The sequence below is a fragment of the Staurois parvus genome, unplaced genomic scaffold (genome assembly GCF_062004578.1).
Source record: "Staurois parvus isolate SC_StPar_1 unplaced genomic scaffold, SC_StPar_1.0 ptg000018l, whole genome shotgun sequence".
In the NCBI taxonomy this organism is placed as follows: Eukaryota; Metazoa; Chordata; class Amphibia; order Anura; family Ranidae; genus Staurois; species Staurois parvus.
In genome coordinates, this window is record NW_028317814.1 from 2,447,259 (window position 1) to 2,465,953 (window position 18,695).

The 18,695-nt window shown below is 39.3% G+C and overlaps 1 protein-coding gene across 1 annotated transcript in view; it reads left to right on the forward strand.

Annotated features, from left to right (window-relative positions):
* The window catches only part of UNKL (unk like zinc finger), a 107,809-nt gene extending 89,542 nt beyond the window's left edge, over positions 1-18,267 (forward strand). The window contains exons 12-15 of the mRNA XM_089682082.1: positions 6,153-6,383; positions 9,380-9,582; positions 12,499-12,756; positions 16,373-18,267. Coding sequence (XP_089538208.1) covers positions 6,153-6,383; positions 9,380-9,582; positions 12,499-12,756; positions 16,373-16,528 — 848 coding nt within the window. The 3' untranslated portion in view covers positions 16,529-18,267. The remainder of the gene's footprint in view (positions 1-6,152; positions 6,384-9,379; positions 9,583-12,498; positions 12,757-16,372) is intronic.
* The last annotated feature ends 428 nt before the right edge of the window (positions 18,268-18,695 follow it).

The following is an 18,695-nucleotide window of genomic DNA, read 5'->3' on the forward strand; positions in this document are numbered from 1 at the left end:
AAAGCAAAGGTGCAGATGAATTATCACCTATGGGAGTTTCCCAGATGTAGCTGATATTCAGTGAAATAGAATGAAGAACCTCACCAAAACAGAACATTTACAAAATTATAGCTTTACAGATCAGACCTCTAGAAAGACTTCTTTCAAATCATCTGGTCCAAAATGGTTGCTCCTACGAGAACCCTTACCATACAAAGTACCACGCCTTGTGTGCCAGTGCTGTCCATATTTTTTAATAAAGTTAAAAGAATAGGAGTGTAGGCTTAAAGATATAACCTATGGTCTCTGGAGGACCTAGTTGGGGTGGGATAGTGGAAGGCTTAAAGTGTTACTGAAGCCACAGCAGTAAAATCAGTCTGTATGTGCAGTAAAGCATGCTTGTTATACTCACTCTGGATCCTAAGGGGTTAATCCTCCACATTGTGTAAAAAGGCTGTTTGATCCTGTCTTCTTTGATCCTCTCCTTCTACTGTCCCCAATCCATCTGCTGATAGTACAGTCACTGTGCACATGCTCAGTTTGGTGTGTATGGCTAGAGAGTTGTTTTTTGTTTTGGGAGGTGCATGTGATCAGCACAGGGCCAGTCATCACTCCAGACAGAGGGTCAGGGGTCCTGCAGCCTCATAGGACAATCAGAGGAGAATAAAAACTCCTCCTACAAGCTTTAACCAATGCTCAGCTGGACACTGATAGAAGTCACAAGACTGCTCTAACTGCTGATAGGAAAAGGTATTTAGCAGTTTTATATTTACTAAAATAACTGCATGCAGGATCCTGGGTTTAGTAACACTTTTTAAGGGAGGAAGCAGAGTATATGGGGTCAGTTGATGGCAAAGAATTGGGGAGAAGGTTGGCGAGGTGCTGGAAAGAAAAGGTAGAGTTTGGAGGGGGGTGTTAGGTCAGTGTTCACTAAATGGCAATGGGTTTCTGGATGGCATTAGCATTAATGTGACTAGGGACTTGCATGGAGCTCCACAGATACCTCAAAATATTGTATTCCTGTGCCAGCCTGTAGGCACCACGGGAGCAAATAAAGAGTGACACAGGCACAAAAACCTGCACCACTCTTTCAACCTTCGAGAACAGAGCAGATGCTATACGTACAATGAACCTTCTGCTCATCCCCAGCCAATTTTTCCCCACTTTTCCCCTTCAGCGCAGTACAGGAGGGAAGAGGACGGTTGGTAACCCTGTGTGTTTTGCAAGCAGTTTACATTCCATACACCAAGTACAACCTGGCGTGGATTTGTGGCAGTTGTCTATATTGAAAACTACCACAATCCCTTTAAGTGCAGACTGCGCTTCATTTTCTCTACTCAGAAATACAAACTGACATGGGTGGAGCAGACAGACCATAAAGGGATAGTTCACCTTCGCCAAAGAACTGCCTATGCAAGTTAGGGGCATCTGTGGATAAAAACAAACGGTCTCTGACTTAAGTTAAATGTCCTTGCTATAGGTATAGTTCATTTATATACCTTATGAAGCCTGGCTGGAATACTCCCAGGATGTTGCTAGGATGATGCTAAGTGATCCCTAGTCATTATTGCTCACCCCCACCATCACAGAAATGAGCTTTTTCTCTGATTCAGACCCCTCACATGCTTTATCTCTCCCGGATACAGTATTTCTGATCTCAGCATCTTAGAGCTTACTCCTGTGATGGAGGAGATGAGCAGTAATGACTAAGCCTCACTTAGCAACATCCTGGGAATATTCAGGTCAGGCTTTGAGGTTCATTTTAGTCAGAGCTGCCCAGTTTGTTTCTATCTACAGACACCCCTTACATGCATACGCAGTTCTTTGGTTAAGGTGATTTATCCCTTTTAAGTAGGTTTATCTGCTTAGTTAATGTGGTACATGCCACAAACACCAATTTCCACAGGAAGCTTAGATAATTCCCTTATCTGTTTTCAGCCATGTGTCTGTAATTTTTACATCTAATTGGAAATGAAAAGAACTGTCACTTTTGATAAAAAGAATACTATTAGTCTGTTAGCTTTGTGAATTGAGAATGTTTAGGCCTCGTTCACACCATACATGCAGAAAAATTGATGGAGACTGACACGCAGATTTCACTTGCAGATTTCTCTTGTTTTATACATGTTGCAGACTCCTGCGCAGAAAAAAAAAATCTGCATGTGCTACTAGTATTGTGGTGTGAACAGGGCACATGGAAAGCAATTGATTTTGTTGTGCCTTTGCACAATGTGTGCAGAAAAACTGACGTCTCTGCACCATGGTCTGAATGAGCTCTTAATAGGAAAATATTTTACTTTTGTGTACTATATATATTTTTTTTTTTCTTCTAACATTTCTTCCCATAAACTTACTAAGCTACTGATAGCCTCATTAAGGAAAGTGTCTGCGGAAGTTGTTGTCTCAGAACATCTTCCTTATCCTTGCAAACCAATTGTTTTTTTACCTTTTTGTACTCCTATCCTGCACCGGTAAAATGAATGGAGTGTTGTCTTAAAATATACTCAGCTAGTTATTCTCTTAGATTCTGATAAATGAGGCCACAGCTGAACACAAGCAGAACATTATTTTTTCATTGCCCACAAGTATAAACAAGTATAGCTTCAGCTTCATGAAGCTAACAGTGAAACACTACAATGCACCCAACTTAGCTAGTGTTTACAAACTGTCCTCTTCCCTCATCGTTATACTCACCTTTGCCTTGTCAGATATGCATGATATTCCAAGATTTGTCATACCATGCTTTGTATTTTTTTATTTTTTAACTTGCAAGAAATGTTAAAGTGGTTGTAAAGGCTCAAGGTATTTTTTTATCTTCATGCATTCTATGCATGAAGGTATAAAAACCTTCTGTGTACAGTAGTGCCTCTAGCCAGTCAGCCAATGAGGAGAGAGAGGGGGTGGGGCCAAGCTGCGGCTCCCTGTGTGAATGGAGCAGCGGATTCACCCATAGCAAGCTGCTTGCTGTGAGGGCACCTGATGGAAAGGAGGAGCCAGGAGAGCTGGCAAGGGACCCGAGGAGAGGAGGATCAGGGCTGCTCTGTGCAAAACCACTGCACACAGTAGGCAAGTATAGACATGTTTGTTATTTTACAAAAAAAAAAAAAGAAACTTGGAATTGCTTTAAGCTATTATTTAACCGCTTGCCTGCCACCCTTTAGCAGATGTACTGCTACAGGGTGGCATGGCTGCGCAAAATCACGTGTGTATATATATGTGTGTGTGTATGTATATATGTATGTGTGTATATATATGTATATGTGTGTGTGTGTATATATATATATATATATATATATATATATATATATATATATATATATAAATAAAATATTGTGATTTTCATTTGCGGGTAGGTGGCGTGCACGACGCCATTGGCTGTTGGGGATGTCAATCACCGGGTCCCAGGCGGGACTCGGTGATCATCACAAATCTGACAGAAGAGACCTGTGTGTAAACAACACAGGTCTCTCTTCTGTCAGCATGGACATGCTGCTTTGTATCTCTCTGCACAGCATGTCTCCCAAGTACAACCGCACACAATGTAAAACACACACACAGCTCACTGTTAGCCCTTTGATCGCCCCACATGTTATCCCCTTCCTGCCCAGTGTCATTAGTACAGTGTCAGTGCATTTTATTAGCACTGATCACTGTATTAGTGTCACTGGGGATGTCAATGGCAGTTAGTCAGTTCCCACCCATTGTAAGAATGCCCGCCGCAGTTCCGCTATAAGTTGCTGATCGTATATGTACTGCAATTTGTAGACTCTCTAACTGTCACGTAAACCAATTAATATACACTTATTGGTGTTACTGTTAGCAAAGACATGTAGCAGAATGCATTTTGATCTAAATTTATGAAGAAATTTTATTTTTTAGTGGATATGTTTTATAGCAAAATGTCAAATATGTGTTCCCCTTCCCCCCCTCCCCAAATTGTCAGTTTTTTTATTTATAGCTCAAACAGTAAAAAAACACAAATGCCACTGAAAGAAAGCTCTATTTGTGGGAAAAACCTTACATAAATGTCATTTATGTTGCATGACCGCGTAGTTGTCAGCTAAAGTAACGCAGCGCTGTATCGCAAAAAAAATGTCTTGGTCAGGAAGGGGGGTAAAGTTTCTGGAGGGCAAGTGGTTAAGTCAGGGGTGTCCAATTTTGATTTTCCTGGGCCACATTGGAAGAAGAGGAAGTGTCTTGGGCCACACACAAAATACACTAACAATAAGGATAATAAGTTATTGATTTACTGATCTAGATAATGTACCCATCTGCGTAATAAAACTTAATTTTTTTTGTAATCTTTTTTATTATAAAAGGAAAAGAGGGCAACACAAAACTAGTGGGATATTTGACCCAGTTTTTAATAAACTAACACATCAATATCTAGTTTGATCGATGTAGTAGCAATTCTCAATGAATTCTCAAGGTGCTCATCAGATATTTTTGGTTCTAATTTTTCTCTTTGTGTGCTTCATCCTTAAAAATAGTTGCTCGCAAATATACAGTAGATGCTTCCGAAACTGATGACATGAATAAGGCGTGATTGTGAATAGTGGGATATTTTTCTTTGGGAAGATAAAACTTATAAAAGTCCAGTAAGGAGACCCTGTCAAATTTTATTTGTCCCACTTGTATTTGCTAAGTGAAAACACATTTTTACAAAGTATTAAAAAAAAAAAAATTTAATTTATAAGTTTATGATTTTGTGTCGTGTTGCATTCCTAGTCTTCTTGGGCTGCAGGTTGGACACCCCTAGTGTAAGAAGTTTGTTCATACATACACACTTAGTAAAATGTATGTATTCCCTCTTTTCTACCCACAGGTTTTTTAATTGTCTTTTCTATCCAGTGGGTAATATAGTGTTTGCTAGCTTACACTGGGAAAGTGTAAAATTTCGTTTTTAGTTAACAAAAGTTTTTCCACAGGCAACAGTCTGTTTACATAAGGTGTCACACTAAAGTTTTTCATTGAACTAACTAGATATTTTTCTATTCCGTTCAAATGGAATGTGATAAGCTACTACATATTTCATGTTTCTTTATTTCACATTTGTGCCATTTTGTTGTAGATTTATAGACTAGGGAGCGAGAGAGAAAGGTGCGCATTTATAGGGTCAGTCCATATTAGCTAATAAGACATTGGTGGCTGCTGGATTTTTAAAGCCTAGCTTAGGGCTCCCGTCCCCCTAATGTGTATTTTATATTTTTAATACTTACCTTTTCCAGATATTTTCAGGTTGGGCATTTGGGGTCCCTTTACTGCCCTCACAATATGTCCTCTGTTTTCCGGGTTAAATGATGCTTGGCAACATTCAATCCTGAAGGCTGAGCACATGTAGTGACAGGGTGAAAGGGTCAGCCTGAAGTGGAGGTGAGCACTGCAGCAAGAGCTGCTTTTTAATTTTCTTTTCATTACTGTCGGTGACATTTTTTGAGTATGGCTTTAAACTGCAAAATTGCTTCTCTTGTGGATATTTTTCATAAGACTTTGAGTTTTCCAGTTTCGCACATCTGCCTTAGCAGTCATGAAGGGGAGGGGGGCATTCTGGACGCTTGATTTTGAATTTGTCATATATCACAGAGAATGCAACAGGAGGGGAAGGAATACCAATCTCTGAGCAAAGAGCTGTATTTAAAGGACTTGTCTTTAGTATCCTAAGAGAAATACAAAATGGTGGGGTTCTTGGCCTACCAGACTCAATCCACACCTGGGTTTTGTGTGGGCTGACATTTTAGATAAATGCAGGTTGAGTGCATTTATCAAAATTGTCTGTCCTTTCCGATCATAATGTAGTTTTTCTTTTTTCTTCTTCTAAGTTCCAAAAAAAATGCAATTGGAGTTTGGTTGGATGTTAGGGCAATACTTGGGAAATATTTTTTCAGAGATCTCTAATTTTTAGAATCCTACTGTGTTGTGCACATATTTTGGATCCTGACTATATTCCTCTGAATACTGGTGGTTGCTTTAAAACCTTTGTATGATGCTTGTATGAGTGTGTTTGTACTAAGATCCTACAGTGACCATTTTTTTTCAAATTGCAGTTCTTATTTTTTAGGGCACATTTGAATTTGATGTGAAGAATTAGCCAGAGCATTTACTATTATGTTTCTGTAAATAGGAAATGGTAACTGTGCTGAAATACTAATACTTTGCTTTCTCTTCTCCTCTAGGTCAGAGGTTGTTGGGAAGTTCAGCTCCAGTAAATATTCCAGGCTCTCTTGCTCGTTCCTCCTCTCTGCATTCATCCTCTTCTCTCTCAACGTCCCCTTTAAGTTCTCTCTCCCAGTCACTGTCACAGTCTTATCTGGCCTCCAGCATGGCACCACGCCAGCAGCAGGCACAGACGCTGAAATCAGAGCACAGCACCTTAGGCACTTCATCCTCCTCGCACAATTCTTTAGGTAAGGATTGAGGTAGTGTGGAATACTTTGGGACATGATATAATGCAATGTCTAATGCCCCACCATGCACACTGGGGCTCTTCTAAACACTTTTCTCTTAACAGGAGAAAACCAGCTTTAAAAAAAACCTAAGCTGACTTTTGCAAACACATTTAGGGGCGCGAAACGCTAGGGTATTAATTTCATTGGCCAGAATATTAATTTATTCTAGCTATTGGATGAATAAACGCTCTAGCACTAAACATGTTTAGGTGCGTTTTTCATGGGTTTTTTTTTTTTTTTAAGCCAAAATGCTCCTCTTAAAGGCACAAGTGATTTTTTTTTTTTTTTTTTTTTTTTTTTATTCCTGTCTCTAAATGCTCCTGCTTCTAAATTCCTGTAAACCGTTATGGTTGCATGGAAACATAGGCTAACATGGAGGGGCTTTTAGAGGCAATAGAAAAAATGCCCAATGTTTATAAAACAGGCACATTTTAGCTCAAGTGTGCATGATGCCACTAATGATGACAATCCCATTAAACCTCATGCACTTTTAGTGTAGTTAAATGTGTGATGAGATCTCAGCCATTCTAAACAATGATGGTCTGTTCATCTATTTAATTTTCCTTAGATGTGTTTAAAACCTCTGCATGCCATTATCTGTGCTACATTTTGAAAAAACATGGTCATTGGAACAGCTTGTAAAATGCATTAACTGAAGGCAATTTGTTTTTTTCAGTTTTAGATGACTGGAGAGGGATTAGAACGCCTGTCAGTTTTTATTGCTGTCTGTGCACCGCCCCCCCCCCCCATTAGGGAGATTCATTTTTTGTTTTGGTGACCATTATCACTGGAAGTGGAAGAAGATCTCACATTTTGAGTGGTCAACAGAACAGTAATAGAGGGCAAATGTTCCCATGGAGACAATCTGGACGTCCTAAGTTTCCTCTCAATTCCTGTTGTAACTATGGGACAGGAAGTGGGGGAAATCTCCCGACTAGGCCAAAAAGCAGCTGAGGTTATAACCCTCCCTTTATCCAAAATGGAAAATAAAAAGTTTTGCTTTCAGTTCTACTTTTAAACTCGCTAAACGTGTATTTAATACAAAAAATACCCTCTATCCTTAGAAACACATGTAACCATTTTATGTATTTTGAAATATACAAGCAAGCCCTTATTATTACCCTTCCGAAATATACCATTTTCTCTAAAATAGTGCATTGCATTTTTGTGTTGTATTCCCCCCCCTCACCCATTTCAAAACTAGAGGTTTGATTTACCAGTAGCAGTGCCTGTTAACACACAAAGACAATAGCATATCTACAGTGCCTTGAAAAAGTATTCATAACCCTAGAAAATTTTCCACATTTTGTCATGTTACAACCAAAAACGTAAATGTATTTTATTGGAACTTTATGTGATAAACCAACACAAAGTGGCACATAATTGTGAAGTGGAAGGAAAACGATAAATGGTTTTCAAAGTTTTTTTTACAAATAAATATGTGAAAAGTTTGACGTGCATTTGTATTCAGCCCCCCTGAGACAATACTTTTTAGAACCACCTTTGGCTGCACTTACAGCTGCAAGTCTTTTTTGGGATGTCTCTACCAGCTTTGGACATCTAGAGAGTGAAATTTTTGCCCATTCTTCTTTGCAAAATAGTGCAAGCTCTGTCAGATTGGATGGAGAGTGTCTGTGAACAGCAATTTTCAAGTCTTTTCACAGATTCTCAATTGGATTTAGGTCTGGTCTTTGACTGGGCTGTTCTAACACATGAATATGCTTTGATCTAAACCATTCCATTGTAGCTCTGGCTGTATGTTTAGGGTTGTTGTCCTGCTGGAAGGTGAACCTCCACCCAAGTTTCAAGTCTTTTGCAGACTCTAACAGGTTTTCTTCTAAGATTCCCCTGTATTTGACTCCATCCATCTTACCATCAACTCTGTCCAGCTTCCCTGTCTCTGCTGCAGAAAAGCATCCCCACAACATGATGCTGCCACCACCATGTTTCAAGGTGGGGATGGTGTGTTTAGGGTTATGTGCAGTGTTAATTTTTCACCACACATAGAAATGTGCTTTTAGGCCAAAAAATTCAATTTTGGTCTCATCTGACCAGATTACCTTCTTCCACATGTTTGCCGTGCCCCCCACATGGCTTCTCACAAACTGCAAACTTAACTTATTTTGGCTTTCTTTAAACAATGGACAGATTCTCCCACCTGTGCTGTGGATCTCTGCAGCTCTTCCACAGTTACCACGGGCCTCTTGGTTGCTTCTCTGATTAATGCTCTCCTTGTCCGGCCTGTCAGTATAGGTGGATGACTATGTCTTGGTAGGTTTGCAGTTATGCCATACTCTTTCCATTTTCGGATGATGGATTGAACAGTGCTCCGTGAGATGTTCAAAGCTTGGGATATTTTTTTATAACCTAACCCTGCTTTAAACTTCTCCACAACTTTTTTCCCTGACCTATCTGGTGTGTTCCTTGGCCTTCATGATGCTGTTTATTCACTAATGTTCTCTAACAAACCTCTGAGAGCTTCACAGAACAGTTGTATTTATACTAAGATTAAACTACACACAGGTGGACTCTATTTAATAATTTGGTGACTTGTAAAGGCAATTGGATCCACTAGATTTTAGTTAGGGGTATCAGAGTAAAGGGGCTAAATACAAATGCACGCCACACTTTTCAGACATTTATGTGTAAAAAATTTTGAAAACCAATTATCATTTTCCTTCCACTTTCCTTCCTTCCACTTTTGTGTTGGTCTATCACATAAAATCCCAATAAAATAAATTTATGTTTTTGGTTGTAACATGACAAAATGTGGAAAATTTCAAGGGGTATGAATACTTTTTCAAGGCACTGTATATCTTTTATAGTCAAGCCTAAACAATTGCAGTCATTTAAAACGCAAGTTCCATATTCTTGCATAACCTTACTCTTGACTTTTTTTTTAAGGTTGTAATCTTACATCCCAAATGCTTTATTTATTTATTTTTATTTGACAGGTTTGAATGGGGTCACAGGCAGTATCTGGGACTTTGTTAGTGGTAGTTTCTCTCCCAGTCCATCCCCGGTGTTCAGTAGTGGTCCTACCAGTTCCACCAGTACAAACTCAAATGGTAATGAACTGTCACGCATTAGGAGAGAGCTCGATGATGCCAAGCGAAAAATAAAAAGATGGGAAGATTCCTGGCAGCAAGTAAAACAGGTAAGGCATTTTGTGGTCTAATTTGACGCTGGATAATCTCCCTGCAGTTATTGGTGTTTGATATCACCCTTTGTTTATCCATGAAGCGATCATTGTACCCCGTTACAGAAGAATGGGGTTATCAGGCTGCCTGGTTATCAGCCAGTTGTTGCTGATCAAAGTGAACTTGTCGTAGAAATATGGATGTTTCTATTGATAACTTCTACTAGTTTCCTGGCTGTTGTGCTCATCCTGAAACGTCGCTACTTTGTGTGTCACTGGCCTGTAATTAAGCATGCAGCCAGTGTCAAATGTCTCTTCATGATTGCTTTATCTGGTTCAGCGTTTGTCTTCAAAGTGAAGTCATAGGATTAGCATGACAACCAGGGAGTTAACTTTTCTTTTTTTTTAAGGCAACATGACTACCGCAATGGGTTTACTTTAAATGTACATCTCATTTTTTTTTTTCCAATTTTTTTTTTTCTTTTGATAGGGGTCTTTTCTGCATTTGTCTAAGTATTGAGCATATGTTTTTACATTGCATCTGATAGCCCTGGGAATCAACCAGATGAAGCAGTTTACATTCTCACTAGAACTCGTTCTTGAGATTATTGTGCATATCATTTACATTAGAAAGCTTGAAATAGATATGATCTGAAGGTTTGGCACATGTTATAGCATTAAACTTGTCTGACTCCCTCTTTACCTATTTGCTGCCCACTGCATGCATACAAGTGGTTATAACAAGATCATATCATTTGGTATCAGTTTTTATAGCTGGCAATTGGCTGTTGAATAAATGATCAGAACAGCTCTACAGCTACCTGATCACTTTTAGTACAAACAAATGAGTTTAGTTTGCACACATTTGCAAATATATGCATAAGCTGCAGAGGCCACATCACAACACCCCAGTGTACTGCAGTTTGAGCTCTATAAATTTTAAGAGCCTCCAAAGTTGGAGCACATATATATAATGGTTGATTTGAGGACAAATCTATCCTGGAGGGAACCCACCCCTCCTTAAAAGTCTAGGGACACACTGGAAACCTAGCAATAGCACATTGGCAGTGAGGGCATTCAATGCATCCACTCACCAATTCACCAAATGTACAAACAAATGGCAACCACCCAAAGCTATAACTGGCCTTTGCAGCAAGAAGCACCATGGAAAACAACAAACAAAAATTCCCAGCTCACTTACCAGCCAGCCTGCAACAAACCGAATCACCACTGTCTGGCATTTCATGTTAAAACAAGGGGTTTAGTTTGCACACGTTTGCAAATGTATGCGTAAGCTGTAGAGGCCACTTCATGGCACCCCAGTGTATGGAAGTCCTAATGCTATAAATTGATCTGAAAAGTGACCTTATCACTTTTATTGTACTAAAAATTTGCATTTCATAAACAACTGTACAAATATTGTGTGACATAAATATGCTATCATTTATTCTCCAGTACCTCGGTTTTCAGAAAATATATAAGATAGATACAGTATATAATTTGGGGGGGTTCTAGGTAATTTTCCAAATAATGCCAATTTTTTATATGCACTATATGTGAACCATTTTAAAAATTGCCCAGACAGCAAGTGGTAAAGGGCCAGACTTTAGCAAACATTTAGTTTGTCCTTTATGGGATTTTGTAGTCCTGTATCAAAAATTGGGAAGTTGCACATCTGTTGCAGCGTAATTGATACTGTTGCTCTGATGGCAAATTTAGAGCTCAAGTCTGGGAAGCCAACTATTTTTGGACATATACAATTTAAGAAGATGTTGCCATTATTGATGTGTGCTGTGTGTGGCTGCTGCTTTGTTTGCTAAAACTGTCAGTATCATTATTATTTGGACTACAGTAAGCAACGAACATCTGGGGCTAAAATTCTGGGTGAAGGTCTGTTCTCATACAGGGTCACTCACCCTGACCCTCGATCTCCATTCACAAAACATCTTGTATTTTTTCTCACTAAATACACTGTAAGTCTCAGCAGCAGATATTCAACACTTACTGTAGTATGCAGGCGTAATAAAGCTAACTGTTTAGGTGAAAGCAGCAGCAGGTACAAAGCATTAAAAGAAAAGTGTATTTTTTTGTTTTTACAAATTATACTTACCTAGGTGGATACAGTATCGCTCCAATGCTGAATCTGTCCCTGATGAGTCTAAGGGTGAGAACTCATCGATCACATGACATGATCACATGCCTGGAGCACTGGGCTGTGGAGGGGGAGGGAGCCGGAGCAGCTGGCTCAGGTTCTCATCGGACCACTGAGAGGCTGAGCCAGGTGCTGCTCCAGACTCTGGGGTGGATCCCGACTTTAAAATCAAACTCTTTCCCCAGCCTGGACCAACTGAATGACATCAGCTGACAGCGGGTTTCAGCCCACTGTCAGCTGAAAACGGGTCACGGGAATGCAGAACGAAGTGCACTCCTGAGATCCAAAGGAGAAGTACAGCCAAAAGAGTTTTGGCTGTACTTCTCCTTTAATGGTAGCTTATTTTTACATTGCAAATGTAATGCTATAAAGATGTTACGGGAGGTGTTTTGTAGTTTGTCTGTCTAGAGGTAAAAGGTTGCTTCTCCATAGATAGAGTACAGTAAGAAGGGATGGTTACTCTACGACAGAAAGTGTTACTTACAGAAACCACCAGTAAAGGAAAAAAGCCTGTAAAACAAAAACTAATGCAGCCACCACACTGATCTGGTGAGCTATAATATATGTCATTTTTACTGTTGGGTTTAGATACACTTTTTTTTCATTGTACGAATAAATGAGAGATCAGAAAGCACTCTATATGACTCCCTGCAAGTTATAGGGACTTTTAAACGTCTAATACAAACCTATATGTGTCATTTTAATTAAAATTGTATTACGTATGTAAAGAAGTATAGTATATAGATGTAAAGTGATTGTAATTCTTCTGTTGTATTCCAAAGGCATGTGATGCCTGGCAGAAAGAAGCCCAAGAAGCAAAGGAGCGTGCTAAGGCAGCTGATGCAGACAGACAGCTAGCATTATTACAGAAAGAGGAGGTGGAAGGAAAACTGAAAAAGCTACAAGAAGAATTTGATGTCATCCGTGTATCCCCACAGTTTTCTGCATTGAGGAAATACAGTGATATGGAAAAGCTTCCTTTACCAAAGTTACATTCTCTGAAAAGTCAGCTGTGTTCTGACCTAGAAACAATTGATGGGGTAAGACGTCAACTAAATTCTGATATATTTTGCTTTGGTGCTGGCAGGCTAGTGTACTAGACTATAGCCCAGGGCTTTAAACACTGAAAATAAATGAAAATAAACAAGTTTATTGGTGTGTACTTAACTTTCCCTAACTTTTAACTCATCAGTGTGAAATCAAAGAACTTTTTTCATGCTATCCTTTAGAATCCCTGCAATGATTTGTGACTCCACTATTACACATATTTTAACTGTGTATTAAACATTGCCCCATAGGTAAGCTTAAAAAAAGTCTTGCCTGTAGGTGTCTTGTAAATGACCTTAACTTGCGCTGTTAAGTAGATATGAGCATTGTCTCCATATGGTGATGTACATCTAGCACAAGCACAGTACTCTCCATTCTTGGAACACTGAATGTGCTGTGACTGAAAAGAGTGCCATGCCACAGTGGTGATGTTCTCACAGCTAGGCCACTCAAATGGCTGGAGAACGTGAACCCTGACAAAAGATTGGACGAAGATGGGAATGCCAGGAGCAATGACAGCATGCCACTGTAGGGCTTTGAAAGCGAAGTCCATCATAATGTGCTAGTATGTGGTTCACACTAGCACATTATGACATTAACCTGCAGGAGGCCCATTTAACATTTTTTTTTTTTTTTTCAGTAGGGTTTACTGCCGCTTTATTTTGTGGATTAAATAATTTATGTAAATAGTAAACCGCACTAGAGTCTTTTTAGAACAGAATGTATCAATGCATCTCATTCCATCACATATCCCAAAAATTAAAAGGATTATTCCCCATTTTGGGATAGTGGGCAGAGTCATTCAAATCATTCATTTTCACCCAGAGGCCAGCTACACACCCAGAACCGCTAGTATATATAGTATAGATACAAGGCAGTTATTTCAGATTGCATACAGCTGTTTCAGGCTTCTTGCCCATCATCTGTGCAGTAAATAACCAGTTGTTGACTGCCTGCAGTACATATACTGTGGGTGGGCGGCAGCTACAGGCTAAGTGATGTACCTGTGCACCTTAGCACATGTGCACTGGTGTGCCCCTTGGGGCATGTGGCCAGTGGTGTATTTAGGTTTCATGCTGCCCTAGGCAACACAAAAATCAGCCCCCCCCCCTCCACGGAGACACCCTGACACAGACCAACACCACTCTCCCCCACAAAGAGAGCCTGACATTGACCAACAACACCCCAGCCCCACCCCCACCCGAGAGAGCCTTCCACTGCAACCCCTGCGAGAGAGAAGACACTCACCTTCACAGCTCCGGACATCACCAGGAACCAGGAACAAGAGTTGGGCTCTGCATACACCATCAAGCAGTCCACAGCCTCTCTCAGATCCCACCTGGTTCCCATGCTGTGTGTCCTTTCTTCCGCCCCTTGCTGCTTCCCTGAAAAATGCCGCTGCCCCCCTGAAAAATGCCCCTCTAGGCAAATGCCTTGTTTGCCTTGTGGTAAATACGCCCCTGCATGTGGCATGCTGCTCCCGTGACTGTGTATCCTAGTTGGCGGCTTTTAGTGGCTGGGGGATCATGTGATCACTATGCAATTACATGATCACAATGTCAACAAAGCTGTTATGGTTTGGTTGCCCTTCTGTGCACTTTCTCCAGTTCCCCAATGTTTTTTGTGAATTGATGCCCAAAACTGAACTGCATATTCCAGATGAGGTCTTACTAATGATTTGTACAGGGCTAACATGATATCTCTCTCTGGAGTCTATACAACTTCTAATACAAGAGAGATTTTTGCTCACTTTAGAAACCGCAGCTTGGCATTGCATGCCATTATTAAGCTTATGATCTACCAGAACCCCCAGATCCTTCTCCACCATTGATTCTCCCAGTTGTACCCCCCCCCCAGTATGTATGATGCATGCTTATTCTTAGCCCCCAAGTGCAAAACCTTACATTTATCACATTAAACCTCATTTGCCACATAGTTGCCCAATTACACAGTGCATTGAGGTTGGCCTGTAAGTTGAAGACATCCTGTAAGGACATTATTCCACTGCACAGCTTGGTGTCATCTGCAAAGACTGAAATGGGATTTTTAATCCCAGACCCTATATTGTTTATAAATATATTAAAAAGTAACACTGAACCTTGGGGTACACCACTGACAACCCTAGACGATTCAGAGTATGAATCATTAACTGCTACACTCTGAATACAATCTTTTAGCCAGTTTAATATCAATTTACATACGGATTTTTCCAAACCTGTAGACTTTACCTTACACATTAGTCATATGTGGGGAACTGTGTCAAATGCTTTTGCAAAATCCAAGTAAACCACGTCCACCGCCACCCCTCTGTCCAAGGTTTTGCTCAACTCATAAAAAGAAATCGGATTTGTTTGACAACTTCTGTCTTTCATGAATCCATGCTGTCTGTTGCTTAAGATATTTTTTTTCCAGCAAGAACTTATCTATGTGATATTTTATTTAACTCTCCAGTATCTTCCCAACTATGGTATCTTTTTATGAAACCGAGATCAGCGGCGATCCTGAGGATTGTTGCTGATCTCCGATTATTAGTGGTTTAGGAAACAGAGATGATCAGTGGAGAACATGTTCTCCGCTGATCATCTCAGCACACAGATGGCCAGTATATTAAAGAGTGATGTCAGCCCTTCACTGGCGATCTGTGTTCTCCCTCCAGATTCTCCAGCCCAGAGCTGGAGAATCGGAGGAACCGCAAACGAAGCAGCGGTAATTTACCGCTGCTTAGTAAATGGTGTTTGACTGATCTCTTACTGTAATCTCGTGAGATTGCAGTAAAAGCAGCCGTTTTCCAGCGTTCAGAGCTTTTGTAGATCGTTTCTCCCTTCATTCAGAGTAGTGATTTACACCGCTTCATAAAAAGGCATTCAGAGGAGAACTCTCTCCTCTGAGAATGCCGAAGAACTGAGCAGCAGTTATTTACCGCTGCATGATAAAAGGACTATAGACCTATAGAAGTTAAACTAACAGGTCTATAGTTACTTGGTAAAGATATTGATCTCTTTTTAAATATAGTCACCACATTGGCTTTGTGCCAATCCAGTGGTACTATGCCAGTCATTAAAGAGTCCCTAAAAATTAGAAACCGTGGCTTTGAAATGACAGAGCTCAATTCTTTAAGGACCTGTGGGTGTATGCCATCTGGTCCAGGTGCTTTATATTTATATAATAAAAAATAAATAAATAAAAACCCAGTGGTGATCAAATACCCCCAAAAGAAAGCTGTTTGTGTGAAAAAAAAATTATATAAATTTCATTAGGGTATAGTGTTGCATGACTGTTCAATTGCCAGTTAAAGTAGCTCAGTGCTGAATAGCAAAAACTGGTCTGGTCACGAAGGGGATAAAACCTTCAGGAGCTCAAGTGGATAAAGACCTAAACATTAGTTTAAAAATTACAATATTTTAGAAAAATAAAACAGAATTCAAACCAATATCATTCCACTATAATTTAAATTTATGAAATATAAATATTGAAATGTGATGTGGAGGTTTATAAACATTCTAAAGATACATCTGTCCAAGCTAAGTCTATTCTTCCCTTCAATGCAATGTGCTGTCTTTTCTATGTTTTAATTATTATTGTTTTTTTTTTGTGTGTCTGTGCTCACAGTTGATATTCCAACTACATTCCAAGAAATGTGTGGTTTGCCATGAAAATGACAGAAGTATAGTCCTGCAGTCCTGCCAGCATTATATATTATGTGAACAGTGTGCATCCAGCAAACCAGAATGTCCTTACTGCAAGACCAAAAGACTAAAATGGTGACAAGCCTTTCAATTCATTGCTTTACCAACCCACTGCGAAATCAACTGTATCAAGTAATCCGACAAAGTACTGCACCCTGTGTTTTTAGTATTTGATATATAAATAAGAAGATAGGTAAACCTGTATCTTTTATCAGTGATAGACTGATCTCTACTCTCAAAGGGCACCATGGATGATTAGGTAAAGTTTTTACTTTTAGCTTGTTCTGGATTTACCAAATCAATCTAAGTCTCCTTGTTGCTTCTTAACATGCATTTTGACTTTTTTTCAACCTTGATCAGCTTTGTTCAGTTGACCACAGGACAAGATTGCTAGCCGTGTGCGTCATGGATCCCCAGCAGGCCTCAGTGTGCCTAGGATCAATCAAGGTGTTTGGTCCAAAAGTATTAATGTGAGAGAATGAAGAATATGTCTGCGTGCCCTTATTCAGTTGGGTTCTAAAGGAAATGAAACATGACTTTACTTTATAGAGCATCTTCACAGGCAGCTGACCAGACATATCTGTTAAAGTGTTTTGCCCTCAAAGACTGTAATTAATCTTGGACCGGTGGCCTTCTGAAAACATGGATAATTGCCTGAAACGGTCCATATGATTGAGCTATCTGATATTAGACCTGGGTAAACCTTAGGAGCTTGGCTCACTTTTGCATGAAAGTGGTAGATGTGTGCAGTGAGCTTGGCCACACTGAAGAGTACCACAAACCGGCTCATCGCTTTAAATATAAAATTAAACTATTCTAGAATGATTACAGTTCTGTAAAGGAAAATTCAATTTTCATAAAGTAGAAAAAGTCATTTTTGGGTTGATACCAGCAGGAATAATTGCCCACTAGCTCCTTATATCTCCCAGGGAGCCCTCTGCACTGAAAATCCCAGCTCCACTCATCAGCCATGTCCAATAATGTCATACCCTCCCTTCCTATGCTTTGTTCATTTTACATTACAGAGAATAAGGAAGGTGGTTTCAATCTCTAGATTCTTAAGGTAAATTTGCACATGGGGTGGGTTGAGGCAGAGCAAGCCTCTGTACAGGAGATTATGTCACTGGAGTCCTCAAGAGCAATAAGAAGCTAGTGGATGATCCAACCCAGATTCATCTACCCATATCATAAATACCAGTTTGGATGGAATGAGCCTTAAAGGGCGGCAATCCAATCTAGAAAAGTCAATTTTCTGAGTTCTGCAAGAGACAAAGAATATCCCACAGTGATATAGGGATACATTCTCAACTTGAGGTTCTCAGAATTAGCGTGTGTGTAAATATATATATTTTGGTGCTTCACGTGACAGCAATGTTCTACATAAAACTTGTGAGCTTGGAATCAGTCTAGCACTATTTTTTACTAGGTTATTTTGAAGAAGTTTAATTCTTGTTAAAGCACTTTGTTAACCAGGGATTCTGTTTAGAGGTTATTATAAACTGCTTTAAGCTGCTTTGTAGATTTTTTTTTTTAATATGCGATAATATTGAGCTTTTTGTGTGTGCTGTGAACTGAAGAAATATTTCTTGTCAGTTTATTACTGTTAAATAATTAGTGTAGTAAATTTATTGTTAGGTTTCATATGCTGAATTTAGTACTTTATTCAATGAACAATACTGAGTAGTGGACAATATAGTTTAGGGTTTTTACAGTTTTCAGGTTAAGTGCAAACTGTTAGTATTTATAATTATAACCAGCAAATGGACGGATGTGAGAAGGCACATATTTACAGTACATTTTAAGCATTTAGAAAATCATTTTCTTGAAGGAACCATTTTTAATTTTATTTTTAACTTTTTTTTTTTTTAACTATGAAAAAAAAAAGAAAAAAAAAAACTTTTTCACATTTATGGCAATGTGTTATGATGATTTTCTGTATTTTAATAGCTTTTTCATAACGATCTTGTTTGTATGGATCCTAACCTCATGATATCATGCATTTATAAGCTTTTTTGGAGATGTGAAACGAGGTCACATGGCCACTTTGATCAAGTGCCTATACCTTACAGCAGCTAAAGTTCTTTAATTTTATGTTTAGCAGATGTTCTTCCCCCACCCCATTACTTTTTCTGGACATGCTTGAATAATTAGAAATTATAAAATTATGGGGACTCCATTAATATTATTAAAAGTGAACAAATATTCCTAGGCTGAAAAGGGTGCTCCTCTTGATTATGGAGTTCCAT